This window comes from Caloenas nicobarica, chromosome Z (genome assembly GCF_036013445.1).
Source record: "Caloenas nicobarica isolate bCalNic1 chromosome Z, bCalNic1.hap1, whole genome shotgun sequence".
In the NCBI taxonomy this organism is placed as follows: Eukaryota; Metazoa; Chordata; class Aves; order Columbiformes; family Columbidae; genus Caloenas; species Caloenas nicobarica.
In genome coordinates this window covers 68,507,277-68,534,948 of record NC_088284.1, presented here as the reverse complement: position 1 = coordinate 68,534,948, position 27,672 = coordinate 68,507,277, and the positions used below count along the sequence as shown (strand labels likewise).

Here is a 27,672-nt window from a genome sequence, read left to right as displayed (position 1 = left end):
ATATGTTAGAATTTCGGTTCATCTTGCTATCCGTGACACATTCCAAAGCCACACGTTTCCTTTGCCTGTTCATAAGCAACAAAAGTGCTTTGATAATTGGCAGCATGCAAAAGAAAAGGCCAAAATTCTTCCTCCTCCTCCAGCCCATGTTTCTACACCAAAAACATGTGATGATTTTCTGCTGCAGAGGCATCCGCACTTACCTGGTCCTGGTGCCCATCCTGGTGGCACTGCCGGCAGTCACTGCAAGCAAACGGGATACAGTCTGTGTGCACATGTAGCTCACAAACTAAAAGCAGGAAAACAAGAAAACTTTAAGCTGGAAACCCTCATTTTTTTGCAGGTCCTCCCTCCCCCTCTCCCTTCGCCCCTCCAATACTCCTCCACTACCTTTTCGCACCGTAGTTTCTGTTCTCCATGCTCTTCTCTGATTAGCAAAGATAGGCAATAAAAGAAGTTTATCAGCACTGTCCTGTGCGTTGCTCCATTTCCTTTGTGTTACACTGATGCAGCAAGTACAAGGAAAGGCTGAGCTAATTTTGCTCATAAGCACTTGCCATATTTCCTCCAATACAGGAAGTTAAATTTGTACCAACCGTTCGGCTTATTACAGCTCTGCCTCACAGTTCCACGGGAACCCCTGCCTACTCCAGTGTAATCGTGACTGAAGTCTACTTTGATTTAATCAAATCCAAAACAAGTCGAATGTTAGTAGCATTAACAAAGTTCTCCTGCATCCAAACATCACCAAATCTGTAAAGTAATGGTCCTCCTGGAAAAACACTCCATCCCCTTTACAAACCCTTTTCCAGATGCTTTTCTGCTGGACAGCCTGCCTCTCCACCCCTGCTAGCAGAGGGACAAAAGAGATGAGGCGGTTCGGGTCCCCAGCCCCAGCCAGGCAGGGGTCACTGCCGGGGCCCCGTCTCGCTCGCTGGGGTCAGCTGCTGACCCACGCCGCGCGCACAGGCTCGCTGGTGTTTGGGAAAGGGAATGACACACACACTGACATCAGAACATGCAAAATGACTGGATGACGTCATTCTCGGGGAGACTCCAACAGCCAGAAAGCGTGTTTTACTCAGGAAATAAACCCTTTTCGTTGTCAGACGTCAATGGGTTTGATTTTAAACCTGACCAGAATAAACTGGTATGTTAATCTCAGAGATTTCTCCAAGCTGTGTCTGCGTATGGTAAATCACCACTTCATCGTCAGGAAAAGGAAAGTAATAAACTTTTCAGCACAGTCTTTTAAGTAAGCTTAACGTTGTCTTCCAAAATAGCTGTTAGATACTGTAACTGGAAGAAGTTTTAGTGAAGCCTATAAAGTTTTAGTCAAGTTTGGTTTTGGTTAAGGTATCTTTATTATTAAAAGCTGACTTGAAGTATCAGATGTGAAAGAAAAGAGACTATAAAAACAAACAAACAAACCACCACCAAACACAACAGCTAAAATGTTACACTGCAAAGGATCAGTCATTTTAAAAAAACCCAAGCAAACAACTATAAGATCTGAATGCGCAGCTTCATTATGGCAAGAGTTAGGAAAGTTCTCTATGGACCTCCTAGGCAGAGATGTATGAAAAAGATCCTCCTCTAGCTGCTTTTTAAAGATGTGTGTATACAAGTACCCTGGGAAGGCATCCGATTTTTTGTCATGTAAATGAAAGTAAGAAGCAAGTGTCAAATTCTATTTTTTTTTTCCCTGTTCTGCTCACACAGGTTAATGCTCCAAGCACACCACTGAAATCTAAAGACTGTAACCCAAAGGTTGGAAGGTGGCAACTGCACATTAGCCACATTATTGAAAAGTACCTTGAAAACAATATTAAATTACATAGAGAATAATATCTTATTTTGAAATCTCTCTCTGGGCTCTAGAAAGGCAATCAGCACTAACTCTGTCTTATTCTAATCCCCTAGAAGACCACGATCTACCACCACAGTAAAGTGAAGCCTCCTTTACCAGGGCTAAGTCAACCAGAAGCTCTCACGTACAGGTCCCCATACTGCGTGTCTCCCCTGAGCTCAATAATTTTTACATGAGGTGTGACATGGTCCCTCCTCCGCTCATATTTCTCCATATTCACAGACATGGGAGGAATATTTTAGTTTTGCCAATTTAGCTACCAGGCAAACTAGATGCTTTGAGTCATACCCTTGCTAATGGTAAAAGTTTCTGTAGACCAAATTTTGGCTTCAAGGAATTAACAAAAGCATCAGGGTTTTTATTGTTAGTTTTGCTAAGAGGGGCACACACTGCCCTTTGCTATACTTTGTAAGAACACAAGAGTTTTTCCCCTGGTTTAATTCACATCTGCTGCTTCTAAAACCAGCCTCAACTCAGAATTAATATGAAAACGTGTGCATGTCAAGGGTGGGAGTGTCACAGGACTTAACCCTTAAGACAGTTATCCTGCTGATAGGAAAGATTAAGTTTTTAGTATGTAAAAGATCAGAGAGCCTACAAAAAGAACTTTCATCTTTTTCAGCCCTTCCATAATCTACACAATTCTTTAACTCAGAATGACAGTTCTCTGTTCAAGCTAGTCATGCAAGTGCTGTGATTTCCTAATTGCCGAAAGCCAAGCTGGTTAATTTCAGGTGCATAAACCTGATAGAATAACATTTAAAAGATTAACTGCCTTCCTCCCCAGTAAAATCTGCTGCTCATGGTTGATGCTTAATAAGAAACTTCCATAAGTGATCCAACACTGAAAAAATGTTTGGGTTACTACCTTTCTTCTTTTTTTCTTTCCAGCCCTTCTTCTTGGAAAGAAAAGGGAGAGCAACTCCCACCATCCTGAGTCCAGGTTCAACTGTTGGAATTCTACAGCAAAAATAGCTACCCAAAGGAATGAGTAATTGTCAGCAGAATCTTGAGTCCAAATATTATCATTTTTGCTAATTAAGTGTATGTACTTATTTCACCAGGAGTTTATATACATGCACGCTCATTTCTGAGAACAGAGGCCCCACTACGCACCCACAGTGTTTAGTACGTGTCTGAAAATTTTCGATTTCCTTTCAATAAAATTTATTTTATTATAAGATATGAAGAGTCCAAACTAAGTTATTTAAGTTATTTTAAAAGTATATCAATTATGTCAATCATTTGCTCAGAAAAGGCAACTAACTTCATCTTAACCTTCTTTTCAATCTTAATTACGGTAAATATTCCAGGAAAAGTTCTTTAAATTCCAATATCAGATGAGAACATCATAACCATCAGTAGACTTGTACTATTAAGTGAAGTAATTAGAAGTAAGGAAAAAAAAAAAAAGAAAGAAGAAAATCCAACATCTCCATCTGGATTTAAAAGCTCTACAGCTTAAAAAAGCTGACTTCTAAAACAAATTCTGGAAGTATTTTTGAAGAGTCAAGAAAGAATCTTGTGCATTTTATGAACCTCAACTACCCTTTTTAAGCTGCGGTTTGGAAAAGTATCAGAGAAACAAGTTGCAGACTTATTGGTATTCAGAAAACAGACAGTAAACAAGTCACACCACACAAAGCAAGAAAACTGTTTAATCCGTGCAAGGAATGAAATTCAGAACCTTCACTAAACCAGAAAAAAAAAATGTCCAGGCACTTGTAATACCTAAATATAACATGCAATTTCACACATTTCTTGTTTAAGAACACTTAAATAGAAAGGTCTGAAAAAATAAATATTCCCTTAAAATAGGTACAATGTTAATACAGTAGAATTAAAAGAGTAAGAATATGAAAGCAAAATTTAGGAAGCTTTAACAAAAATAGATCACCAAACTAAAGTTATTTTCAAGGGTTAAGAGGCCACAGCTAGTGAAAATTTTCTTTTCAAATTCTCTGTTTATCTCATGCCACGCAAGTTCTGAAGCTTAAGACAGATCATCAGAAAAGACTCCATGGTATCTGTAGCTCTTTGACCATTCCACCAAATCATCCAACTCACATGGTAACTGTATTAAGTGATAAGATTCCCACCAGTCAGAAGAACATAGTTTAGATTTGCTATGTAACTCACCAGACAAACGCAGAAACAAAACCACTGCACCATTATAAGTCTAAATCGCAGAATCACGGAATGGCTGGGGTTGGAAGGGACCTCTGGAGATCATCTAGTCCAACCCACCTGCTAAAGCAGGTTCACCAGAGCAGGTCACACAGGAATGTGTCCAGGTGGGTTTGAATGTCTCCAGAGAAGGAGACTCCACAACCTCCCTGGGCAGCCTGGTCCAGGCTCTGGCACCCTCAAGGTAAAGAAGTTTCTCCTCATATTCCGATAGAACCTCCTGTGCTTCAGTCTGTGCCCGCTGCCCCTCATCCTGTCGCTGGGCACCACTGAAAAGGGTCTGGTCCCATCTCTTGACACCCACCCCTGAGATATTTATAAACATTGATGAGATCACCTCGCAGCTTCTCTTCTCCAGGCTGAACTGACTGAACTCCCTCAGCCTCTCTTCATAAGAAAGGCGCTCTAGGCCCCTAATCATTTTAACAGCCCGCTGCTGGACTCCCTCCAGTAATTCCTTGTCCTTCTTAAACTGGGGAGCCCAGAACTGGATGCAATACTCCAGATTAGGCCTCACCAGGGCAGAGCAGAGTCGGGAGGAAAACCTCCCCCAGCCTGCTGGTCACACTCTTCTTAATGCACCCCAGGATACTGTTGGCCTTCTTGGCCACAATGGCACATTGTTGATTCATGGTCAACCTGTTGTCGACCAGAACTCCCAAGTCCTTCTCTGCAGTGCTGCTTTCCACTAGGTCCACCCCCAACCTGTACTGGTGCCTGGGGTTATTCCTCCCCAGGTGCAGGACCCTACACTTGCCCTCGTTGAACTTCATCAGGTTCTTCTCTGACGAGTCTTCCAGCCTGTCCAGGTCCCGCTGAATGGCAGCACAGCCTTCTGGTGTGTCAGCCCTTCCTCCCAGTTTGGTATCATCAGCAAACTTGCTGAGGGTGCACTTAGTCTCTTCATCCAGGTCTGGACCTACCACTTACCCCTGGGGAACCCCACTAACTACAGGCCTCCAACCAGACTCTGCACCATTGATCACAACCCTCTGAGCTCTGCCATCCAGTCAGTTTATGATCCATCTCACTGTGCGTTCATCCAGCCCACACTAAATGCCTTGATCAAGAAGAAATGTTTCCCCTACACATACACAGAGGTGACCATATTAAATAAGACATTATTTTCAGCATAACAGCAATTTTGAAAGCATCTCAAATCCCTACAGAATTGGTTCTTCTATCAGCAGGATCTTTTTTTTAAGCAGTTCACAGGTGATATTCCTTTAAAATATTAAATTCTATTCAACCTCACAACATCAACTGAGCAACAACTACTAGACATTCAAGACAGGAGAGACAAGGGAGAATTAAGGAGTTGCCCCATATCAAAATCAGTCACCTACTCATGCCAACATATATTTCAGATAACAGTTCTGGTGTTTGAGTGATTTCTCTAATAACTGGTTTTTTTCAGAGAATCCGTGTCTGAACACTCAGAGCAGTACTATTTTGACAAATAATATTTTCAAATAATATTGTGAAATATCTTTCCATTGAATGCACCTCATGGCTATTATAAGCAACAGATATCTGAGACCAGTAACACAGACAAGTTATATTCCATTCTTTTGTAGAAAAGGAGAGGCTTTGGAAACATGAATACAAGTAGGGTTTTTTTACCTTCACATCGAAAGGCAGGTGACTCTAGTGACTTTCTGCACACAGTGCAAAACTTTCTTTTGTAATGTCCTGGAGGCCCAAAACAGTGTGCAACTGGAACCTGCCAATGAAAAATGCATAAGACATCATCAGCCACAACTTTCAAAGTGCCAGTTACAATTCACCAAAACTGCTTTATCATGCAAGACGGGACTATACACAACACAAGCCTAACTAAGCCTGAGAACAAATATCCTCTCCTCAATAGCTGCAATAACTGTTTTAGCAAATGTATTTCTATTATACTATCCACTTATCGTAAAAAGGTAAGAGTTTTTTCCTTGTTTGGTGATTAATAATGAAGACTGGCAATGACAGTACCAAAAGAATAACAGACGAAAAGATGAAAAATGAAGAATAAGAAACATACTTGAGCTTTATACTTGTTCCGGAGACCACTCTTCCTACAAGATGCACACTTTTGTTAAACTGACATTAACATCATAAGGAAGAAGCACAACTGCATCTTGAAAACTCTAGAATCAAATGACTTCCATAAAGTTCGCTGTGACTTAGGTATTTAGTATTACACATCTCACATGCCTTTCTTGATATGACAAACATATCAGATTTATCTCCTGGTTCTTGCATGACAAAATAAAATATATTTCTAGTAAAGGATGACAAATTGTTATTTCAGTGTGAAATGAAATTAATCATCCCCAGTAAAGAGCTGAAATAATGAGTTAAAATATAGTCACAGACAGCTTATTTTCCTCCCAGTTGTACTAGTAAACAATCCTCTGAAGTTATTGAGCAGGATTTGAATTTTTCTCCTTTTATATTAGGGTTTTCCTGGCAACACAGAATTTGATGACCCAGAAAGTCACTTCCAGTTATAAAGGTCTAATTCCCACCAGTGTGGGAAGCTTCTGGAAGCGTGTGGACAGTTGCATTGAACAATCCCATACTTCGAGCACGTGCTATGCAGTAAGTCAGATGAAGTTTTGCCAGATGTAATGCAAGGAGAGAGGAATATTTCTGGAAGTTCAATCAAGAAAAATCACCAACCCCCAAACTGCAAAGTATGTGGTTCCTCCAGAGTTAAAGGAAGAAGAGAGGTACAAAATACGCCTGCGTTATCAGATGTGAACAAGATTGGGCACAGCAGTTGACCAGTCAAGCAGAGTCACCAGCTGGCTGCCCCAGCAGACTGTGCTGTCCAGAGGAATCCTTGGTCCCTGGCTGACCTGGAAACAGCCCGGCCAGACCTCAGGCTCTCCACCACGCTGGGCTGCCAGCCTGACTACCAAAAGCATTTCATATCAGTACCTCCAACATGATACGCTACAAAACTTGCTTGCCTCCTAAAGCTTCAAATTTGAACTTTATGTACAAATTTGGGATTTAAAAACACAGACAAACCATGCTTTGGGGTCTGTCTCCCAGGCTCATCAATCCAAACAGAAATTTCATTCCCTGTACCCCTCCAGCTCTAACTGACACAAAGTTCATGGTTGGCTGGCATTTTTTATTTTTTTAAAATCAGAATACTCTAGTCATATAATGTATGTTTATAAAAAGAATACACATCCTTGGGAGAAAAAAGTCCTGGAGAGCCTGGGGAACTTTAATCAAACTATCTCAGATTAAGTTCAAGGCTAATAATACATGCCCACTTTTCTTGAGCTTTTATGCTACTTCAGGTGAAAAGAAAAAACAAAGCTCCCTGTACAGTTCACATAGCAGTTACCTGGCTCAGCTATTCTGGAAGTGTCAGAGCTGTTTTCTCACTTTAACTGCTCCAAAAAGAAAAGTCTAATCCAGCTTGGTAGGACAAGGCCACTTGCCCTAAATTCATCCTACACAATGAGTTCAAGTGGAGAAAGTGACAGCGAGAACGCCTACGTAAGCACTGTCCCAGCCAGACACAGCAATTGCGAGGAGTACTGGAAAGCCCCGGTGGGTTTTTTTTCAGGAAAGCTTTTCTGCAGATCCCAACCTGTTTCCAGGTTTCAATTGTCACCTTCAAGCCATCTCTCTGTCCCAGCACTGCCAGAGCCCCAGGCACAGCAGAGCTGTCCCCTTGAGATGAGATGCAGAGGAGATCTTCTTCAGCTCTGGAGTGGTGAACAACCTGCTCTGGACACCCCGCGTGAGCATCCGATTCCCTCGGCAACCAGGTGTGAAACACAGACAGCTTTTCTTTCTCTGGACATGACTCCTTCTGTTTTATCTTACACCTGGCAGAGAAATGCAGGGTTTTCACTACTGGCACAGAAAGGCATGACAAAGAAGAAAAGGACACTCCATAGATCAAAGGATGAAAGTAGAGTTCTGTGGAAAAGAGTGTTTCTTTCGGGAAATACTGTGAGAAAGGACTTTGACAGCAGTCAAACTTATTCAAGGTCTGACTGTACTTATACAGAAGACTCAAGGGAAGGAGACCAAGTCTAAATTTTGCAATTGCTCAGGCCCCGGTGACAATACTCTGAAGTCTCAAGTCACTGCCAAAAAGAAGGGAATCGTTTGCTGATTGAAAGTGTTGGAGGGTGAGAGGGGAAGGAGGAAAAAAAAGTAAAAAAAAAAAAGTGCTCCTTCAACATCTTCCTTTCTGAAACAAGCCAAAGAAACTTTGTTTATTATGACAGGACTTTCTAACTTGCTTTAGAAGTAACAGGTACAAACACACTGCAGAGCCTGGTGGGAAATGGGATGGGAATAAGATGAAAAAAGAGAAAAGGTAAAAGAGCAAGTACAACATAATGAACTCAACAACCATATCTTGTTTCTCCCAGCAGCTCCCTACATTTCTTTTTTTGCTGAACAAGTCCCAAGCACCCAATACATTTTAAAAAAAAAATCAAAACTCAGACCGGGAAAGCCAGTGACGTAGCACGTCAGAATATCAAATGTTACGTATTATTCTTTAATTTATATCTACCTCTAAAAGTACAGCAAAGTACAGACACATAACATGGCCTACAAAAAGTTAATAATTGATGAGAGTTTAAAAGCGCTTTTCCATACAACTACTTAAATTACTTGATGGAAACCACTGAAGTCAATTTCCGCAGAAAAATACAGAAAATTTCTGCTAGTAATAGCATTAAATGACATCTAAGTGCCCTTACAGTATTGATCAGAAGCCCATCGACAGAAAGTTGTAGTGGTAACACTCCTGCATAAGCTCCAGAATGACTTTGCACTCATGGGCAAGATACTCCTAGTTCCTGTTTTGTTTCCTGCCATCTGTTAAGAAATCCAAAGCATTACAGAATGTAGCATACTTCTGGAAAAGTTCATATCAGCCTATAACAACATTTGACCCAACAGAAACCTAAAACTTAGATTCTAACCCCTCCAGTGCAATCTGTGCAAGTGCACATCAGTTCCGCATCACACAGAGAGAATAGCAACAAAATGCTCTTAACATCCAAACTTTGGAGGAAAAAGAAAGGGCAGAACTGTTTTAAACAAAATTGTTTTTAAATTGTCCCTCATCCTGAAATGCTACAGGGTATCACGCATGTGGTCAACACCAGATAATGAATTTAAGCGCTCTTCCACCGAGGTGGAATCACTATGTATAAAGCAGCCCAGGTGCCACCCAAACCCCCTGGTTCATGGACAGAGCAAGGTCAGGTCAAGTCTTACTGGTCTGCAGCCTTCTGGAAACCTCAGCAGGGAAAAATACAGCTCCAGCAAGGCCTGTTCTTCACCCAGCTGCAGCCACTTTTCTACCAGCTCAGGCCGAAGAAAGTTTTTAGCCAGAATCCCGAGCCAAAGACTTTCAGGCTCAAAGATGAATGCCAGAAATACAGATATACCAAATGCCAGAGTGAGAGCTGCTGTCTTGAGCAGTCTTAAAAAAGAACAGCCTACTAAAAACTTTTCCTAGGCCTGTGTCTCATTATTATGTTGCCCGTGCATCTCCTTCCCCATCACATCAGAGAGACTCGCAGGACTTTGTAAAACACACCAGAGAGTCTGAACAAGCAGGGCTGCAGGAGCTGCAGTAGCAAGGGCTGATCAGTTTCTAAGTAGGAAAGCGTAGACAGAAATGAGCACATAAGCATTCTCACAATAGCCTCCAAAGGCTGAGCAAAAGGAATTTAACTTAAGGTCACTAGTTTTCAATACGAAAACACTGTGGTGTTTTAAGGATAAGTACAACCAGCCTGGAAGCAACCATCTTCATGAAGTGCCCACAAGGGGAGTCACACGGGACCTTTCACGAAGACTGTCAACATAAAACCAAAAACCAAACCATTGCCGATACAAATTAAAATGGTACTTCTGAAACAAGAACATCTTCTATGGATTCTGAGGTTTCCAGTATAAAAGTATTTCCTTATCTAATGCTCCTAGGGTTCACTCTGACATCAAAACCTTTGCTCCAGAGAGGTAAATATGGTGATCACATCTCATGATTATCCTGTCCAGGTTAATTAAGCATGTAGACCACACCCCTTCTGCGAGAAGCTACCAGATTTGTGATCCAACTTTTCCCAGTATTGACATATTTTCAAGTACTTACTTGTTAGTCAGTAATCACAAAGATCCCTTTCATTTACCTGAAACCTCTCTGCTTTAGCAGCAAAAGATTTCTGCAACTTTAATTTACTGCATGCACTTGAATGCACTCTATTTCTACTTTTTCCTTTCAGGGACAATGGCTGCCAATTCTTTTTCAGTTGTATCCAAATCCTCTGAGCACTTGATAAATCAGTTCGTGTTAAAATGTAACTTTAAGTACACCTTCCATATGGACTTTCTGAAATCAGATAAGAATATAAAGTAAAATGGTGTCTCAACATATCACAGGGCAGGAGAAATGAGAAAATCAAATACTTAGTTATCAAAATTTTAACTGGGGCTAACGCAAGGGAATAAGGCACACTTACATATGCAACCTCACCATACCCAGAAATTTTTTTCTCCATCCTACAGTTCTCTGTGACAGGACATTAGACCTCATCTACAAGCTTTCAAGGACCTTTTGTGATGGGAACTGTACAGTGAATTCCACACCATTTCAAATCAGGAATATATGATACTTCTACTAGGAAATGAAACTTCTAAGAGCTTTCCACTGCAATTAAGAGTTGCTTGGACTAGCACTTTTTGTACTGGAAAGAGAAAAAGATATGCAAAAGACAGTCATTTTCTTTTATTGCCACAGAGGAAGTCAATGTCCACCTCCTTTTATCAAGATGAAGATTAAGAATTTAAAGAAACAAACACAGTGACATTCTGAACCTGAAGAGTCATTGATACAGCTACAAGGCTCACCTGGGAGTTCGCAGGTTACCAGGCAGCGTGCATCAAGTTTCAATAGAGCATAATTAGCTCTCTTGAGTTTATGAGCTGGGTGCTGCCAGCCCGTCCCTTCAACCTCAGGGTTAAAGGGAATGTCACTTTGGGAAGAAAAAGAAGGAAACTTCAGTGCAGTGCCAAGACTACCAGCAAGCAATTTCATACCTCATTTGGCTTCTAATTTATGCCATGTGGCTGCTACACTCCAAGCAACTGCCTTGCTGAAACAATTTAGGCATGAGTCGAGTGTTGAAGAAGTAGAGATGGACCTTCTCAGTGAAAAGTGGTCAGTGCTATCCAGCAAGTGCCCAGGTAAAAATCACAGAATCATAGAATAATGTGGGTTGAAAGGTACCTTCAAAGGTCATCTAGTCCAACCCCCCTGCAGTGAGCAGGGACATCTTCAACTAGATCAGGTTGCTCAGAGCCCCATCCAGCCTGGCCTGGAATGTCTCCAGGGATGGGGCATCTACCACCTCTCTGGGCAACCTGGGCCAGTGTTTCCCCACCCTTATACTAAAACATTTCTTCCTCATGTCTAGCCTAAATATACCTTCTTTTATCCTAAAACCATTACCCCTTGTACTATCACAACATGGACTGCTAAAAAGATCAGCTTGAGGTTCAATCATTGTTAGGACACCCTCTGAAAAAGCCCTCAGACCAGCAAAGCCTCTTCATCATGGACAAATAAAAGGAGAAGAAGAGAGAGAAGAAAGAACTTTCCCAAACTTGATTTTATAATATATAATATAAAAGAGGAAAAAATATTAAGCATTTAAAAAGTCCCTTGGTTGATGCATGCCAAATATACAGTAATTTGAGGATGAGATATAACAATAATATGACAAACAGCTTATTCACAAACACTGCATTTCATCCCACCTTCTATGACAGTCTGCTGGGAGAAGCAGTAAAAGTTCAACAAGCATTCATGCAGCATTTTTTAACCCATGTTGATATAAAACCTCCAACACCTGCAACTACCACCAAAAAATGATCTTCCAAATTTGGATTCTGACTTTTTCCCCTCTACTCTCCAGAACTCCCACTCAATCCAACCACATCAAATTCTCCTTCCCAGCTTGCCAAGCTCTTTCCCATTTGTTAAAATGTCTATGAGCCATTTGCAACAGCATTCCTTAAAAGCTAATTCTCTGAGGCAGCCACACAAAAATCCACCAGACATTTCTGATGGCTGAATAAGATTGGGGGATTTATTATTCCAAGGCAAGTGAAGTAATGACCAGACCTTGAAGGTCTTTGTCTCGCACTTTGTTGGAGCTTCCCATTGCTTTGTGGGCAGGGAACAGAGGGAGGGAGAGAAGGTAAATAGAAAAGAGGTTGTGTTCCAGTATAGAAGTCCTTCAGCTGCAGAAAAAAAAAAGAGATGCTGCTTTTCTGTATACAAAGTATGAAGTGTCTAATACAGAACAGATAATCAGAAGTGGGGTTAGATGGACTTAAGCTAACCTGGGTATCCTTTTTTCCTCTCTCCTTTAACAGTTCATGAGGAACTGGCCAAAATAACCACTTGCACATGGCTGAATCTTGGCAACCAGAGGAAGAGACTCAAGTCAGCAGGCACGGGCAACATCTGCTTGCCTGAGCAGAGACCTCTGCAAGCACCACAACCTTTCCATTCACTGTCACAGCAACAGCTACCCACCCTCTGAGCTACAAAGCCAAGTTTTATTTTTAGCACAGAAAGCTTCAGGAGAAGCTGATGACCTAAACCAGCATTTTTTCATTCTAGACAACCTGGCTTAAAGCACAAAAGCACACAAGGAAGTTTCATGAGCAGCCTCTTGACCCTTCTGGTAGTGGAAATGTTTACAAACCATTACAGCAATGCACCAACAAAACAAGGAAAAACAAGCACAGTAAATACCTAACTTCACTAAAACCACTTTTAATATACTCTCACTGCCATTTAGTTTTGAAATAACAGTTATGTAGAAAACACAGACACATTTTTGTGGCAAATCTAAGAGGTAAAAACTTGTAATACAGCTTTACTTCCAACCTAACAAGAGAAAATAAAACTTCACATTTCACAGCCACAGAGGTTTTGTTTTTACTGTTATTCTGGGTTTTTTTGGGTGTTGGGTGTTTTGAGGATAGGGGTTTTTGCCTTTTTAAAAATTTTGTTTGGTTGTTTTGGTTTGGTGTTGGTTTTTTGTTTGGTTTTTACTTTTTACACATAGAATGGTTTGGGTTGGAAGGGGCTTTTAAAGGCCACTTAGTCCAGCCTGCAATGAGCAGGGACATCTTCAACTACATCTCACAGAATCACAGAATGTGAGGGATTGGAAGGGACCTCAAAAGATCATCTAGTCCAATCCCCCCGCCAGAGCAGGAACACCCAGATGAGGTTACACAGGAAGGTGTCCAGGTGGGTTTTGAATGTCTCCAGAGAAGGAGACTCCACAACCTCCCTGGGCAGCCTGTTCCAGTGCTCTGGCACCCTCACTGAGAAGAAGTTTCTTCTCATATTTAAGCGGACCCTCCTGTGTTCCAGTTTGCAACCATTACCCCTTGTCCTATCATTGGTTGTCACTGAGAAGAGCCTGGCTCCATCCTTGTGACACTCAACCTTTCTATATTTATAAACATTAATGAGGTCACCCCTCAGTCTCCTCCAAGCTAAAGAGACCCAGCTCCCTCAGCCTTTCCTCATGATGGAGTGGAGCATCTCCCTTATCTTTGTTGCCCTGCGCTGGACTCTCTCCAGCAGTTCCCTGTCCTTCTGGAACTGAGGGGCCCAGAACTGGACACAATATTCCAGATGAGGTCTCACCAGGGCAGAGTAGAGGGGGAGGAGAACCTCTCTCGACCTACTAACCACCCCTCTTCTAATACACCCCAGGATGCCATTGGCCTTCTTGGCCACAAGGGCACAGTGCTGGCTCATGGTCATCCTGCTGTCCACCAGGACCCCCAGGTCCCTTTCCCCTACACTGCTCTCTAACAGGTCGTTCCCCAACTTATACTGGAACCTGCGGTTGTTCCTGCCCAGATGCAAGACTTCTACACTTGCCCTTGTTACATTAAATTTCTCCCTGCCCAACTCTCCAGCCTGTCCAGATCTCGCTGGATGGCAGCACAGCCTTCTGGCGTGTCAGCCACTCCTCCCAGTTTGGTGTCATCAGCAAACTTGCTGACAGTGCACTCAATTCCCTCATCCCAGTTGTTGAAGAATGTATTGAATAATGCTGGTCCCAGTACCGACCCTTGAGGCACTCCTCTAGGTACAGGCCTCCAACCAGACTCTGTCCCATTGACCACGACTCTCTGGCTTCTTTCCTTCAGCAGTTCACAGTCCACCTCACTACCCGATCATCCAGTCCACACTTCCTCTGTTTAGCTGTGAGGATGCTGTGGGAGACTGTGTCAAATGCTTTACTAAAATCAAGATAGAACACATCCACTGCTTTGCCATCATCTATCCACCTGGCTATGTCCTCATAAAAGGCTATGAGGTTGGTCAAGCATGACTTCCCCTTGGTGAAGCCATGTTGACTGCCCCTAATGACCCTCTTATCCTTGAAATGCCATGAGATGGCACCAAGGATAAGGTGTTCCATCACCTTCACAGGGATGGAGGTGAGGCTGACCGGTCTATAGTTACCCGGGTCCTCCTTCTGGCCCTTTTTGAATACCAGAGTGACATTTGCTTTCCTCCAGTCCTCAGGCACCTCTCTCATTTCCCAAGACTTGGCAAAGATGATGGAGAGCGGTCCAGCAATGACTTCAGCCAGCTCCCTCAGCACCCGCAGGTGCATCCCATCTGGACCCATGGATTTTTGGATGCCCAGATTGCTTAACTGGTCCCTAACCCAGTCCTCATCAACTGAGGCAAACTCCTCCACTGCCCTGCCTTCTTCTGGGGCCTCAGGGGTACGGGGCTCCTCAGGACAGCCTCTGGCAGAGTAGACAGAGACAAAGAAGGCATTCAGTAACTCTGCCTTCTCTGGATCTTCTGTCACCAGGGCACCCACCCCATTCATCAGTGGGCCTACATTGCCTCTGGTGTTAGTTTTATCTGCCATGTATTTGAAGAAGCTCTTTCTGTTGTCTTTGACCCCTCTTGGCAGGTTTAACTCTAAGGAGGCCTTAGCTTTCCTAGCTGCCTCTCTACATCCTCTAACAACAGCCTTATATTCTTCCCAAGTGGCCGGCCCCTCCTTCCATGATCTGTAAACTCTCCTCTTCCACTTGAGCTTGCCCAGCAGTTCCCTGTTTAACCACGCAGGTCTCCTGGCTCCCTTCCTTGACTTCCTACATGTTGGCATGCTCTGATCTTGAGCTTGGAAGAAGCAGTCCCTGAATGCTAACCAACTATCTTAGGCCCCTTTACCCTTGCCCACAGGATTTCCCCTAGCAACTGCTTGAAAAGGCCAAAGTTGGCCCTACTGAAGTCCAGGGTTGTGATTCTGTGTAGGCAAATACTCATGTGAATGTAGGGGAGAGACGATTTGAATCTGGAAAAGTTGCCATGACCTCACCAGCGAAATAAATCACAGCCCCTGCAAACCACTGAAACATCAACTTGTTCAGGAGACAGATCCATGTCAACCTGCTTTGAAACATGACCTGGATCCAATCTGGAATACTAAATGCAGGTGACAATGACTAACAACAGTGCAAAACAAAAATGCTTAGGGCAGCCTTAAGAGTGAACTCATCAAGAATGACCTGAGGCTGGATACAGTTATGGCACACTTGTGAGTCCGTGGGCCTTTACTTGACCCTGGGAAATAAACCCTACTCTCAGGAATAAAAGTTTCCATGAAACATCTGCTAAAAAAAATATTCTCTGACAGTTTGACTTAGTATCAAATGACACACTCCAATGAGGTTTAACAACTGCCATCTTCTCCAGATGATTAAAAAAAAAATCTAATCTCTGTAACACACTGAATATTGACATAGTACAAGGAACTATCAGAAAAAAAATCTCACCAGTGTTCCCTCCTACGTCAGACCTTTTCACAAAGAGATACATTTAAATAATCTGAAAGGAGAGCGGGGAGATTAAGAAAATAAACTTTCCACACATTCTATAAACGATTATCATTTATTTCTTGCTCTGTTATGTTTTTAAGCAAATGCCAAGTTCAATATTTACTTGGACAGAGCCTGAATGCAAAATGAAGTCTCCCATATGGCAGACTTCACTTGCACAGCAGACCAGAATTAATGCAGTTTGGATGACCATGTCAAGCAGGACAAGACTGTCCAGAAAGAACAGCACGATCCAGTATTTTCAAAACATAATCATTATAGCTCAACACAGATAATGCAGAAGACTCTTTGCAGCTAAATACAGCAACGCTGAACTGCAAACAGCCTTGAGGGCTGAGAACAACACCCAGATAGAATAAATTCTACTCCACAGCAAGGTTAGATTTAATGTGTAAACGATAAACAATTAGATAAAATTCACATGTTGAGGCAGGTAGAGAATGGGAACTGGCAAAAGAAGAAAAAACTAAACTAACATCCACAACTAATGCAAGTGGAAACATTAGTAAGTTTAAATGCAGGATTTTTACAATGCAAAAGCAAAGGAACAAACACTATTTTGAACAATGATTTCAATTTAGAGCAAACATACAAAGAAGCAGTCACAAATATTTACAATTCTGACAGTCTGAATGAAATCAGTGTGTCCCAGTTGGATACATACCATCCTCCTCAAAGGCCCTTGCAAAGATACCTGTATCATCTGACTCATCGTTCCTTTTCCCATGACTGACTCTCAGAGTACCGAAACCGCAGTAGATGCTGTGTTAATAATAGCATTTCTTTCTAACTACATGTCCCTTTACTGTGGGTTCTAAGACTTAGAGCAATATTTCTTCCTATTTCATTGACAAATTTCCATGCATCAGACACTTTTCTGCCACCTAAGTTCACCTCTCAAGATGAAGGGTACGTGGGGAAGAGGAAGTGTGTGGCAAAGCCAAGCCCAACAGCATTATCATCTAGATAAAGCAAATTTAAGAAGAATGAGTGGCTAATGCCACTCTATGCAGTTCCTGTAACTTGAGTTACATACTGTTTTAAGCTTTCCTCTCTGACCCTCTGCATAAGTTTCCACAACATAAAGGAACATGTAAAGCTTTTAAAGATATATAGAAGGGAATCAGCTCCCCTTCACAGGTCCACACAACATGTCCCCATAAACACGCTTTTAGTCAGCGAGGACTGTAATGCACATGATGATGATTCTACAGCCATGTCTCATTTGACTTTTGCATACGGCTCCTTAAGGTATTTGTAGTGTTTTACCCTATTAAGTTTCTCATCTGCTTCTTCCTTTTTTTCCCTTTTCTGTCACCCTTTCCCAGGTGGATAATACACTTAGTTTTCACCTCAATTTAGCTTTATAATACCTTAGTTGCATCCTATGATCTTCTTTAAAATTGATTAATCTTTTGCAGTCTTCAAAAGCTCTCTCTTAAGCATGAAGCCTTGTAAGAGAAAAAGTCACAAGGCATCTGAAAGCTAGTACTTTATTAATAACCAAAATAAATACATTTGAATTATTATAATCAACTGAAGTCCTGCCCTCTGATTTTTTGGCTTTGAAATTCTATGCTTTTAATACAATGACTTTATTCTCTGGACACAATAAACAAGCAAATTCTTAAGATGCAGCAATCGATAGAAGCCAAACATAGTCCTTTTGCTAGGCAGAGAAGCTTTAGCATTTTCCCAGTAAGATCTAATTGCTGTAAAAGTTTGGTGGTGTACAGAGTTCTTTAGTATGACACACAGTAAGGTCTTCAGAGAGCACTGATATCAATCAGTCACCACAGCCCATTATTGCGAGATTCCCAGGTAGTGACACGCAAGTAAGAACATCTAGTAATATCTAAAGAATGCAAATAACTGCTCTTCAAAGCCAGACTATCCACAGCCACCCATAGCAGGGACTTTTTGAAGGAAATGCAACTTTGCCTTTGAGCAGCTATAAAAGCCTCAGCAATGACTCACACAATCGATTTAAGCATTATGGTACTAACAAGCCACCACTGCACTACACCGTGTTCATTAGTGATAAATTTGTGCTATTACCCCAAGAAAGAGACAAAGTCATGTGTGCTTACTCACCCTTACAAGGCTGGGAGCAATACATGAGCATGGTATCTTGACATTCTTGAGGCACTTTTCATGAGACATGAAGTTGCAAACTACGGAAATAAAATAAGAACCGTTGAGCAAGTCTTCACAAATAGACTTTGTGAAAAATAAGCAAAAAATCATATGTAGTCAAATACAATTAGGAACACATATTTTTAAACGCATTTGCTATCCCCTAGGTTTGAGTACGTACACAACTGTCACACTTCTTGCAGTGTATGAACTCCAGTTTGTTTTGTTACTAAGATGCCAGCAATGGAAAAGGAAGGAGAGTTTATCCCAATGCATTACAGGCCTAAAGCTAGTCATGCCCTGCCACCCTCTCTTTCCATAAGCACCCAAATGAGCTCTTAAATATCAAGAGCTTTTGGACAGCCTAAAGTCCAAAATAGCTCTTCCATGTAGCCAAAGCAGTTGGACTTGTTTGAAAGTGAATTCTCTTACAAGCTGGTGCATGTTACAGGAATAAATAGGAAAAAATATAGTATTGTTACACAGCGAGCTTAATGGATGAAATGGATTAAAGGTCACCCGTTGCATGCAGCTTTGAAAATCAAGACCAACTAATTATTTCTTTTACTGTGGAAGCAACAGGTTTAGAATGCCACCCAAGCTCCACAAAGTGTACTTTCAAGCAAGACGGTGTTTGAAAAAATAATTTCTCATGGGGGTGATATTTTCCACAGCTTCTTACCATGGATTTACATCACGTTAAGCTGTGCAAAGAAAACAAGGGATTCTTTATTTCGTTCCCATCACCTCGCATTAATTAGGAACTAATAAGCCAAGCCGCTATGGCATTAGAGTCCTCATTCTTTCAGAACTATTCTGTACCTGTTGAAGCGTGAAGCCTCACACAGATGCTGCGGCCCTGACCTCCCATGTGGAAGCACAGACCTCTCCCAGCGCCTGGGCAGAGTATCACTTGCCAGAGGCAGCTGCTGCTGTTCACCGGAGGCTTTTGCACATCCCTGCTTTTCAGAAGCACACTGTACCACTTCCTAAGTTTCACCCGCAGCCGAAAAAAATCCCACGAGCTTCAAGTTTCCCATCTGCAGCCCACTGCTGTTGCCAATCATATGTGCTAGTGTCATCAGAAGGAGACATTTTTCCTCTCCTTCCCTGTCCCCAGTTCATTGACTTCTGATTTCACACCGCTGCTCCTCCCATGCCAACTCAAGCATTAAAATCCAAGTCCACTTCTCCATCCAGCTTACTGCCAGTCCACGCAACGTAATCTTTGCTTTATGACCCCTTTCACATTGCTGCTCATCTTAATGTGAACAGCAGGCAGATGTTTGTTTTTCATTAGTCTGCAAGTCAGAAAAAGAACCAGCACTGCAAGTCACTTCTGTGTACAAACGTGTTATTCGTCATCCACAGTTGAACACGGAGTGATTACTGATGAAAGAAAGGAGCAACAGAGCAGATCCAAACCTTCTGCTGGGTGCTATGAAGTGTTAGGTGCATCTTTTGGCTTGACAGCATTCCTGAATAAATGGGGCAGATAAAGGGTGGAAACAGTCAATAAAGGAATGATAAAGCAGATTATCAGAGCTGAAAACACAGATACCCAACACATTTAGAGGTGGTCACTATGGAGGAAGGAGCACACAGCCCATGAACAGAGGAGACCAAAGAGAACAAAGCAATTGTCCAGGCAGAGGAAAGATGCATCTTCTGCTCCAGAGAAAAGGTACGACCCCACAGAGTGAACTGGTGAATTCTTATAACACTTATGCACATTATCACAAGATGGATGTAGATGGATGTAACCTACTCTCTCCTTAGGTCTCCGCAACATTCCTACTGACAGTTTTAGGTTCCCATGGCTCCAGCCCACAGAAGGTGACAATAAGAAGCTTCAAACACAAACAGATGGCCTTCAAGAACTTCATAAAGGAGTGATAGGTGGTTCAGGAGAAAGCATCAGTGACTAATGAAATTCTGTGAAATGGCACTGTTTTCCCTCATTTTTCTGGTTCAGAAGTGGGCAGACTAGAAATGAAAGAAGAGAGCAAGGCGCTGCAGACTGTTCCCAGAAATTTCACCATCTGCTAGAAGCAGCAGACAACTGAAGTCTGCAAGACCAGTATCTCCAAGTGGCTACCAGCCTTATTTTAAGTGCACACACAATACATAAGTTAATCAAGCCCAACACAGACACCTCAGGGAATTCAGACAAGGCAGCTCTGAACCAGCTCATAGAATTGAGGCTCCTTCCATGGGCATGGACCTTGAGAGATAGTCTCCATTTATTCAGACAGCTCAAGTTATTACACAATACCACTCAATTTTCTCTTTGTGGTGACAGAAGCAACAAAACGTGGTCCTGCATAAAGACAGTCTCTCATGGTTCTGCTGAGGAAACATCACACGGCACAGAAAAATATACTAAAGAAGAATTCAAATGAGGAACTTCAGACAAGTAGTAGAATGAAAAGATAAACGAAGGCTTCAGACAAGGAGTAAAATAGGAAGGTGCATAAAGGTTTTACTCGTTTGACTGAGTACATACAGAAAAAGATAACACGTAAAATAATGAATTTCCTAAAATTTCAAGGGAAAGATTTAAGCATTTGCACAGAATCAAATTAAGGAATATCAGGCGAAAAATGGCAGGAGATCAATGGTGTCCAGATAGAGTTAGTAACATTCTCTGTGGAAGACTTCCACGCATTTTTCAGGAAACATCACACACCCCTCCCTCTGCTTGTCACAGGCCTCAAATTCACCAAGAAGTATGCGCTTTGGCTACCTGTCTTTTTCCTTTTTGTCCCACAAAATTCATCAGGGGGTGAGTTAACTCTGATTTTGTTTTTATTTTCCACATTCCCCAAAGAAAGAAAGAAAAAAAATGGCAGCAAGCCAAACTGAGGCATGGACAATATTTTCGGGGGGAAATCCTAAATTGGTATCAATAGTCCTAGAGAGGTGATGTAATTAAGCCCAGACTTCCAACAGCAGAAGAGGTTTGATGTTTTTAAGCGGTGATCTTTCACCATGAAAACCATGCTAGAAGATACTGCATGAAGATTCAGGTTAAATGGAAAATTTTGAGGAAAAAGCATTTAAAGGAAAAAGGACAGGCTGTCCTATTCATAGGAAGAGGATTTCTCCATATATCCAAATTCAGTGACAAACTACCAGCAGACACATCTATGGATTGTCTAAGTCAAAACAAAGCAATTTCAATTGCAGCTTTCAGATACTGTATACAAAACTGATGGTTTCAGTCCAACCTGAAAGGCTGGAGCGCTCAGTGCATCCTCTAAGCATTTTAAGCGCTGCCAAAAGTATCTTACAGCATGGATGGGGAGACAAACACTTGAGCTATATTTGAAGGAAACGGTGCCTACAACCTTCAAACCAGGCTTTGAATACAAGGTGCTATATCCAGGCCTAAGCTTCATGAAGCAATATATCATCAAGGGAAGCTGAGTATACCTGATTTCAAGAGACATTGACAGAATCCACCAAATTGTTTACTTGCAGGTTGGGGGACTTCATGTGGTCTCTCTTAGCACCCAACCATACCGTCAGGCATACAGCAGCAACCACATTTGTCAACTTTCCCTTGCTCCTCTCCTCTACTCAACAACAAATGACTCCACTCATATGAAAAAATAATTATTCCCAATGCACAGCAAGAAGTCAGGTGGCCATCAGGCACCACAGGACATCTCCCCGTCCACACTGAACATGAGACATGGCTCTACAGCAGTCTCTGCCCATACGCCTTCACTTCCCAGGGCCACTTTCCCTATCACATTTTGTTTGACTTGGTGATTTACTAAAGAAAAAGGCAATGCGTAGGTATGGTAACTCCCAGTGAACATACAGCCAGTAACTCTCCAACACACACTTGCAAGGGAACAGAAAACATCTCTTTCCATCCCTTCCTAGGAAGGCAGGAGATAAAAGCTGGGCATCACTAAAACTCTTGATAGCAAAGCAAAGGCTATTTATGCCCTTCAATATGCCACACTTTTCCCATATAAGCTGCCTTCTCTCTGTCCTTAAGACAGAATTCAAAGCAGATCCCGAATGTGAGGAGAAGAAGAAAAAGGTGTATTATGTCCCGTACAGACTTTAGCAAGGTATCAGTGTCCCATGTAATGAATGGCTGTGTGAGAACCACTTCCAAAATACCAAATATAACACATAATCCTCTCCCACTTTTGAAAAGACCACCCAGTCCTGAGCAAAATCCTAGAAGGTATTGAAAATTACTTTTCTCTCCTCTTTGAGGAGATACTCACCATAATTCGGTTTTGCTGTTTTTCAAACATAAATTTATTTTTAAATTTATATTTTAACATGTTATATTTTGACTTTAACAACTGTATTTATAAATCGAATTTGACATTCACTAAAACTTTTAAAAGCAGAGATATCAAACTGGTCTCCAAGGAGGATCAAGGAATGTCAACACAAAGCCCAAAACGGGTTTGATCCTCTCCTGGAGTGTGATCAGTTTAACACAAAGCTCACTATGGACCTATTCACATGCGCATTCTTAACCCAAAAGCAATTCTCTCATTTCCTTGAGCACCAGTTTTGAGCTTAACAAAAGCAGCTGCAAAGGAAACTGCAATTCCTCCTCCTGCACTGTGTTGTCTGGATTTGTTGTCCTGCCAGTCGCAATCTGCCCCTCTGCCTCTGGTTCGTACACCTCAATTGACTCGCACCAGTACTACAAGCAGCACTAACACACTCTTCTTCTTCCAAGAATTCCCTCCTGCAGGGTGCCAGGACCCATGGGTTTTGCAGGACATGGTCTGGCACTAACATAGGAGCCATCCCACTTCTCATTGCCACAGGTTACACTGAGGACTCTCAGAGAGACCTGCAGCCACGACAAAGGCAAGTTCCTGCAGCCGAGCACTCTGTGCACACCTTGCAATAAAGCTCTGGTGCAGAGCAGAGACACAGCGAACTTCAGTAACTCCTGAGAAACAACATGGTGTTTTGGCCAGCTGCCTGTCAGTGCTGGGAGAACTTCATATCCTGACATGAAGCGACAAGACCACAACTCCTCAGTATCATCTGGATGACTGGGCAAATAACAGTTTCATTTTATTTGGCGTTATCTATGAGTACCGTAACTCACTCGCATTTTGCTCACCTGCACGAATTATAACTCCCAGTAAATGCCTGCCAAAGTTTCTTCTAATCTTTCAACAAAGGTTACAGATCACTGAAAGACTTAGTTGACCAAAGGGCTTGTTCTTGGTTTTGAAACAAACCATTGGCTCAGCCAGGAACAGCCTAGTAACTCAGATTGTTTGCCCAGCTATCAGTACACAATACATTTGTCATTTCTGGGAAAACTTAAGTGCAATGCATTAAAGAACATACTCAGCTCATTAATGTGAATATAAATAAAACCAAATGAAAAGCAGTAATCTCTGGGGCATCTTGTTAAATGTAAGACTTGAAAGAAGTCCCTGTTTCAGAGAGTCTACTGGACTGGATGGCCTGATGCATGTAGGAGAACTACATAAATAAAAATTCTCTACAATCCTCTACAAAAAGCCCTATAAATCTACATAGATTACATGAAAAAATTACAAGGGGGAGGTTAAAAAAAAAGAAAGTGCCTTCTTAAAGGTCTAATGCTGCATGGAACTCCTATTGACTCCCCAGCAGCTCAGGCACCACTTACAGACAGTACGTGCATAGTGTGAGTTTATATCATGGCACAGAGGTGACTTTTGTGCCATTCCTTCCCATTCCTTTCCTAATAACATCTAACATTCAATTTGCCTTTTTTTGACAATTACACACTGAAGCACATATGTCCCTAGATGCATCATTACAACTTTACCTTTATTTCTTGCCTGATCTGTAAAAGCTGACTCGAGGCTCATCAGCTTTTAAGAGTATTTTTCCCCCTTCATATACATCACTTTACATTCATCAACCTCAAGCAATAAAATAGTAGATTAAAATTAATTCAGTTAAAGGTTCTTCTGCAATCCTCAGCAGCTGATGTCCAACGTGAACTCTCAGCTCACTCCAAGCCTTTGCAGGGGGGGTGGTGGGCTGTTAACGAGAGTTGAGTACCATACACCCTACCGAGACATTGCTGCCACGAATCCACCTGCAACCTTGCTTAGGTTTGTTGCTTCCCTCTATCGCTTTTGTCAGCCACCCAAGCCCAGGCCTGCAGGCAGTGTGGTTCTGTTTTAGCATTTCACACATCGTGAGTGCCAACTTTCAGTTCTGGAGTACCCTTAGTTACATCTGTCTTCTGCTAAGATGCTCAGAAAAAACAAGACAAAGAGAAGGCTGTGGTTATGGCTAGCAACACACTCTGGCACTAGACCACCCTCTGGGTGGCCAGGGGACTGTTGTCTACATTTTCTTGATTGCATGGAAATTGTACAGGACAAAACAACAGGAAAAAAGCTTCTACCAGATTAAATATTGAGCAGCTTTTTTTCTCCAGCAACAGGTGTCTACAAGTGTTACCGATGATACCTATCCAAATATACGTAACCTTCAAAAGGTTATCTTTAAAGAAAGATGAAACACGATAGATGGAGAAAAACGGACAAAATCCTCATCAGGCATATAAAATGCAGCTTTACTTCTCTTACCTTGAACTAGAATGCATCCCTATACTCATGTGTAATTTAGGCTTAAAAATTTGAAGTATTCATTTTAAAAATCAAACACATTTAGAAATAGGACCAGATGAATGCAGCACAGTTATGTTCTCCAAATCACCAGCTTTATGGCAACTTAACACGCTTATCATAAAGGCCCAACACCCCAAGATTCTCTCTTCTCCTTTTTCACAGGACAACCTTCACATCACATAAAACTTGTCTGTAATCAATTTTTTCTTTTTACATCTGTACATATACCAGCAACTGCAAGAGCAACACTTTCTGCCCATCAAAGGTGGGTACGTATCTGAAAACACAGGACCATGCCCCTTAACGCTTCCCACTTCACATTTCCAGACTGAGCCATGGGAAGACGGCAAAAGGCCACAATTGCCCCGAAGTTTGATTGTCCCAAGAGAGGAGCAATTGTTTGAAGAGGTACACAAAAAGTCCGGCTCCTTAAAGGTGGCAAAAGTATAAGATCGCAGATGCGTACCTTGTGGTAACTTCAGCCAGAGCCCGAATTGCTGGTGGATGGATCCCAGAACGGCTCGTCTCATCTCCTGGCTGCAAACCCAGGGTGATGAGCACCAGGACTACAACTCTGTGACTGTTTCTCCAGGGAAACATTGGGGTTAGGTGGACTCCTTGGGAAGGTGACAGCACAGGCACTTTTTACACTGCCACATGCCTGGTGCAAGAGACCACCTTGGCGAGAAATCGGAGCCGTCAAGCTCACCAGCAGTCTCAGGGCAGCACAAAGGACATGCCGCGCAGCCTCAAGCTTTGTGCCTCGTAGCAAACGTGACTATGTTTCAAACAAAACAGGAACTACAGGAAGAATAATGGCTTGTGCCATTTACTCCAGAGGGATAATTCACTCCAGCGGGGCGAATTTTTCAATCCCTTTTCAATACTTTCAGTAATTTTCATTTTCATTAACTTCAGTAGAAAACATTACTGTTAAAGAGTGCAGTACATCTAACTAGGTATTCTGAAGAGTTAAGGTCAGACTCTCACAGGCTGTAAATCAGCACAACTCCTTTCAGCTTGCTAAAGCACAACAGTTTACAGAAGCCAAGATTCTTTTACTTTAAGTCAATACACCAGATTATAAATTAAATCAGTTAACATACATCTTGTTTTCGGCAAGATGAAAGAACAAATTCAGGGTAAATTTTACCCTCAAAAACATACCCAGGCTTCCTGTAAAGTTCAGTGATGAGAAAAGATATCCATCAGTACTTCTAGCAACATAAACATTTCTTTTGAACAGACACGATTATTACAAATCTTTGTTCCCTACGTCACCGACTTATATAAGGCATCAATAACCCAAAACAAGAACTATTTGAATTTGCTTGCGCTACATAAAGCCATTATTGCAACCTATTCTGCAATTAGAGGTATTTCCTCTCCCCAGAATCAGAGGTATGGACGCTTGAAGGACACCACTTGTCACTCATCTTCAGCCAGACATTGAGCTGTTGACCACCACTCTCTGGATGCAACCATCCAGCTAATTTGTTTCATTGAAGCCTGTGTTCAGCCTGGCTATATTTTTATTTGCCACACTGTGTGGCATGGAAGTAGAACTGACTGCAGCATGTCGAGACGGTGGACCCCTCTTCTTTGTACAGGCACATCTAGTAGGGTGTCAAGGTTTTCTGCTGGCTATAGTTATGACCCAGAAAAGCCTCTTGACCAAATGGAGATGGCTACTTTTGCTACTGTGGTATAGCTTGCTTGTGCAGCTGTTATTTGCTCCTCGGAGCATGAAGCCCTGGTAGAACTGATCACACGGCACAGGTGCCTCTGTCATGTCTCCAGCTGTAGGTGCTGTAGCTTCACCTGCTTCGCAGAATTCAGGAAATGCTTTTCTGACACGTGAAGTTCTGTTAGTTCATTTGTCAGTACTGGGCTTCCTGTACCAGGGAAGGTGGAGAAACAAGACAGTCTGTTGTTAGATTTCAGAATATTTACAGCCTTACTAATGAGAGAGCGAGGGTTCCTTAGGGTAGCCTGTGGGCTTTGTAAGGCTACCACCATTCAAGTAAACTTACTATAAACAAATTAGTGCTTTCATGATTGACAGTTCAAGTATATCACTGAGCTCATTTGACTGTTTCATTATTCAGTAGCTTGTCTTGTTTCCACTTGACTTGCCGCTATGTTATTTACTAACAGCACATCTGAAATACAAATGAATAGGAATTCAAATGTGCTGCCTTGAAATTACAGAGCTCAGATGTTACAAAAACATTTCTTTTGGATATCTATACCAATAAATAAAGTTTGCTTTCATGTAGACTATTTTGGAAATACAAAGTACAACACAATCCACACTATATGGGGGTGAAACTTCATTTTTATCAGACAGGGTACATGCTGGTATCTCCATTTGAAGCAGAGGCAGGTACGGCTACTTAGTTGGCAAGACCAGAGGGTCCTGGAGAGAGAAAGGACCTGGCAAGCACAAGTCATCTATAAGGATGCTCAGTAAATATTTAGAAAACCATAACAGGTTTCTCATTTCTTCCGCATTTTCAAAGGAAGAGGATCCACAACATGGTCTCATTTAACTGTAAGACAAGCAAAGAATGAATGTTTCTCACTGCAGTGAGAGAGGAGGCTGGTTTTAATGCCTGACTTCTTAAACCTTTCAGAGATTTTTCCATTCCTGTCTAGCCATTTTTTGAAATGTTCTGGGAAGTCCCAAGCTTCCAGTGAGAGCTTTGCTGGTGATATTTAGCAAGCATTGCACAACAGGCTTCCAGACTTAAACCAGGTTGTGTTTTTGTCTGAGAGAGCACACCAATATTGCATACAGGTCTTTGCATGTTTCTGCTGAATTGGGAAATAAGCTGGCAAGGTCCATGTAGGGCGTCCAGCATTCCTTTCAGAGAATAGTCACAGTATTCAGGC

At 42.0% G+C, this 27,672-nt stretch overlaps 1 protein-coding gene across 1 annotated transcript in view; it reads right to left on the bottom strand.

Annotated features, from left to right (window-relative positions):
• The window catches only part of DGKQ (diacylglycerol kinase theta), a 101,182-nt gene that overhangs the window by 56,807 nt on the left and 16,703 nt on the right, over window positions 1-27,672 (bottom strand). The window contains exons 2-4 of the mRNA XM_065657292.1: window positions 18,101-18,180; window positions 5,681-5,780; window positions 204-289 (exon numbers count right to left, since the gene is read on the bottom strand). Of these exons, the coding sequence (XP_065513364.1) occupies window positions 204-289; window positions 5,681-5,780; window positions 18,101-18,180 (266 nt within the window). The remainder of the gene's footprint in view (window positions 1-203; window positions 290-5,680; window positions 5,781-18,100; window positions 18,181-27,672) is intronic.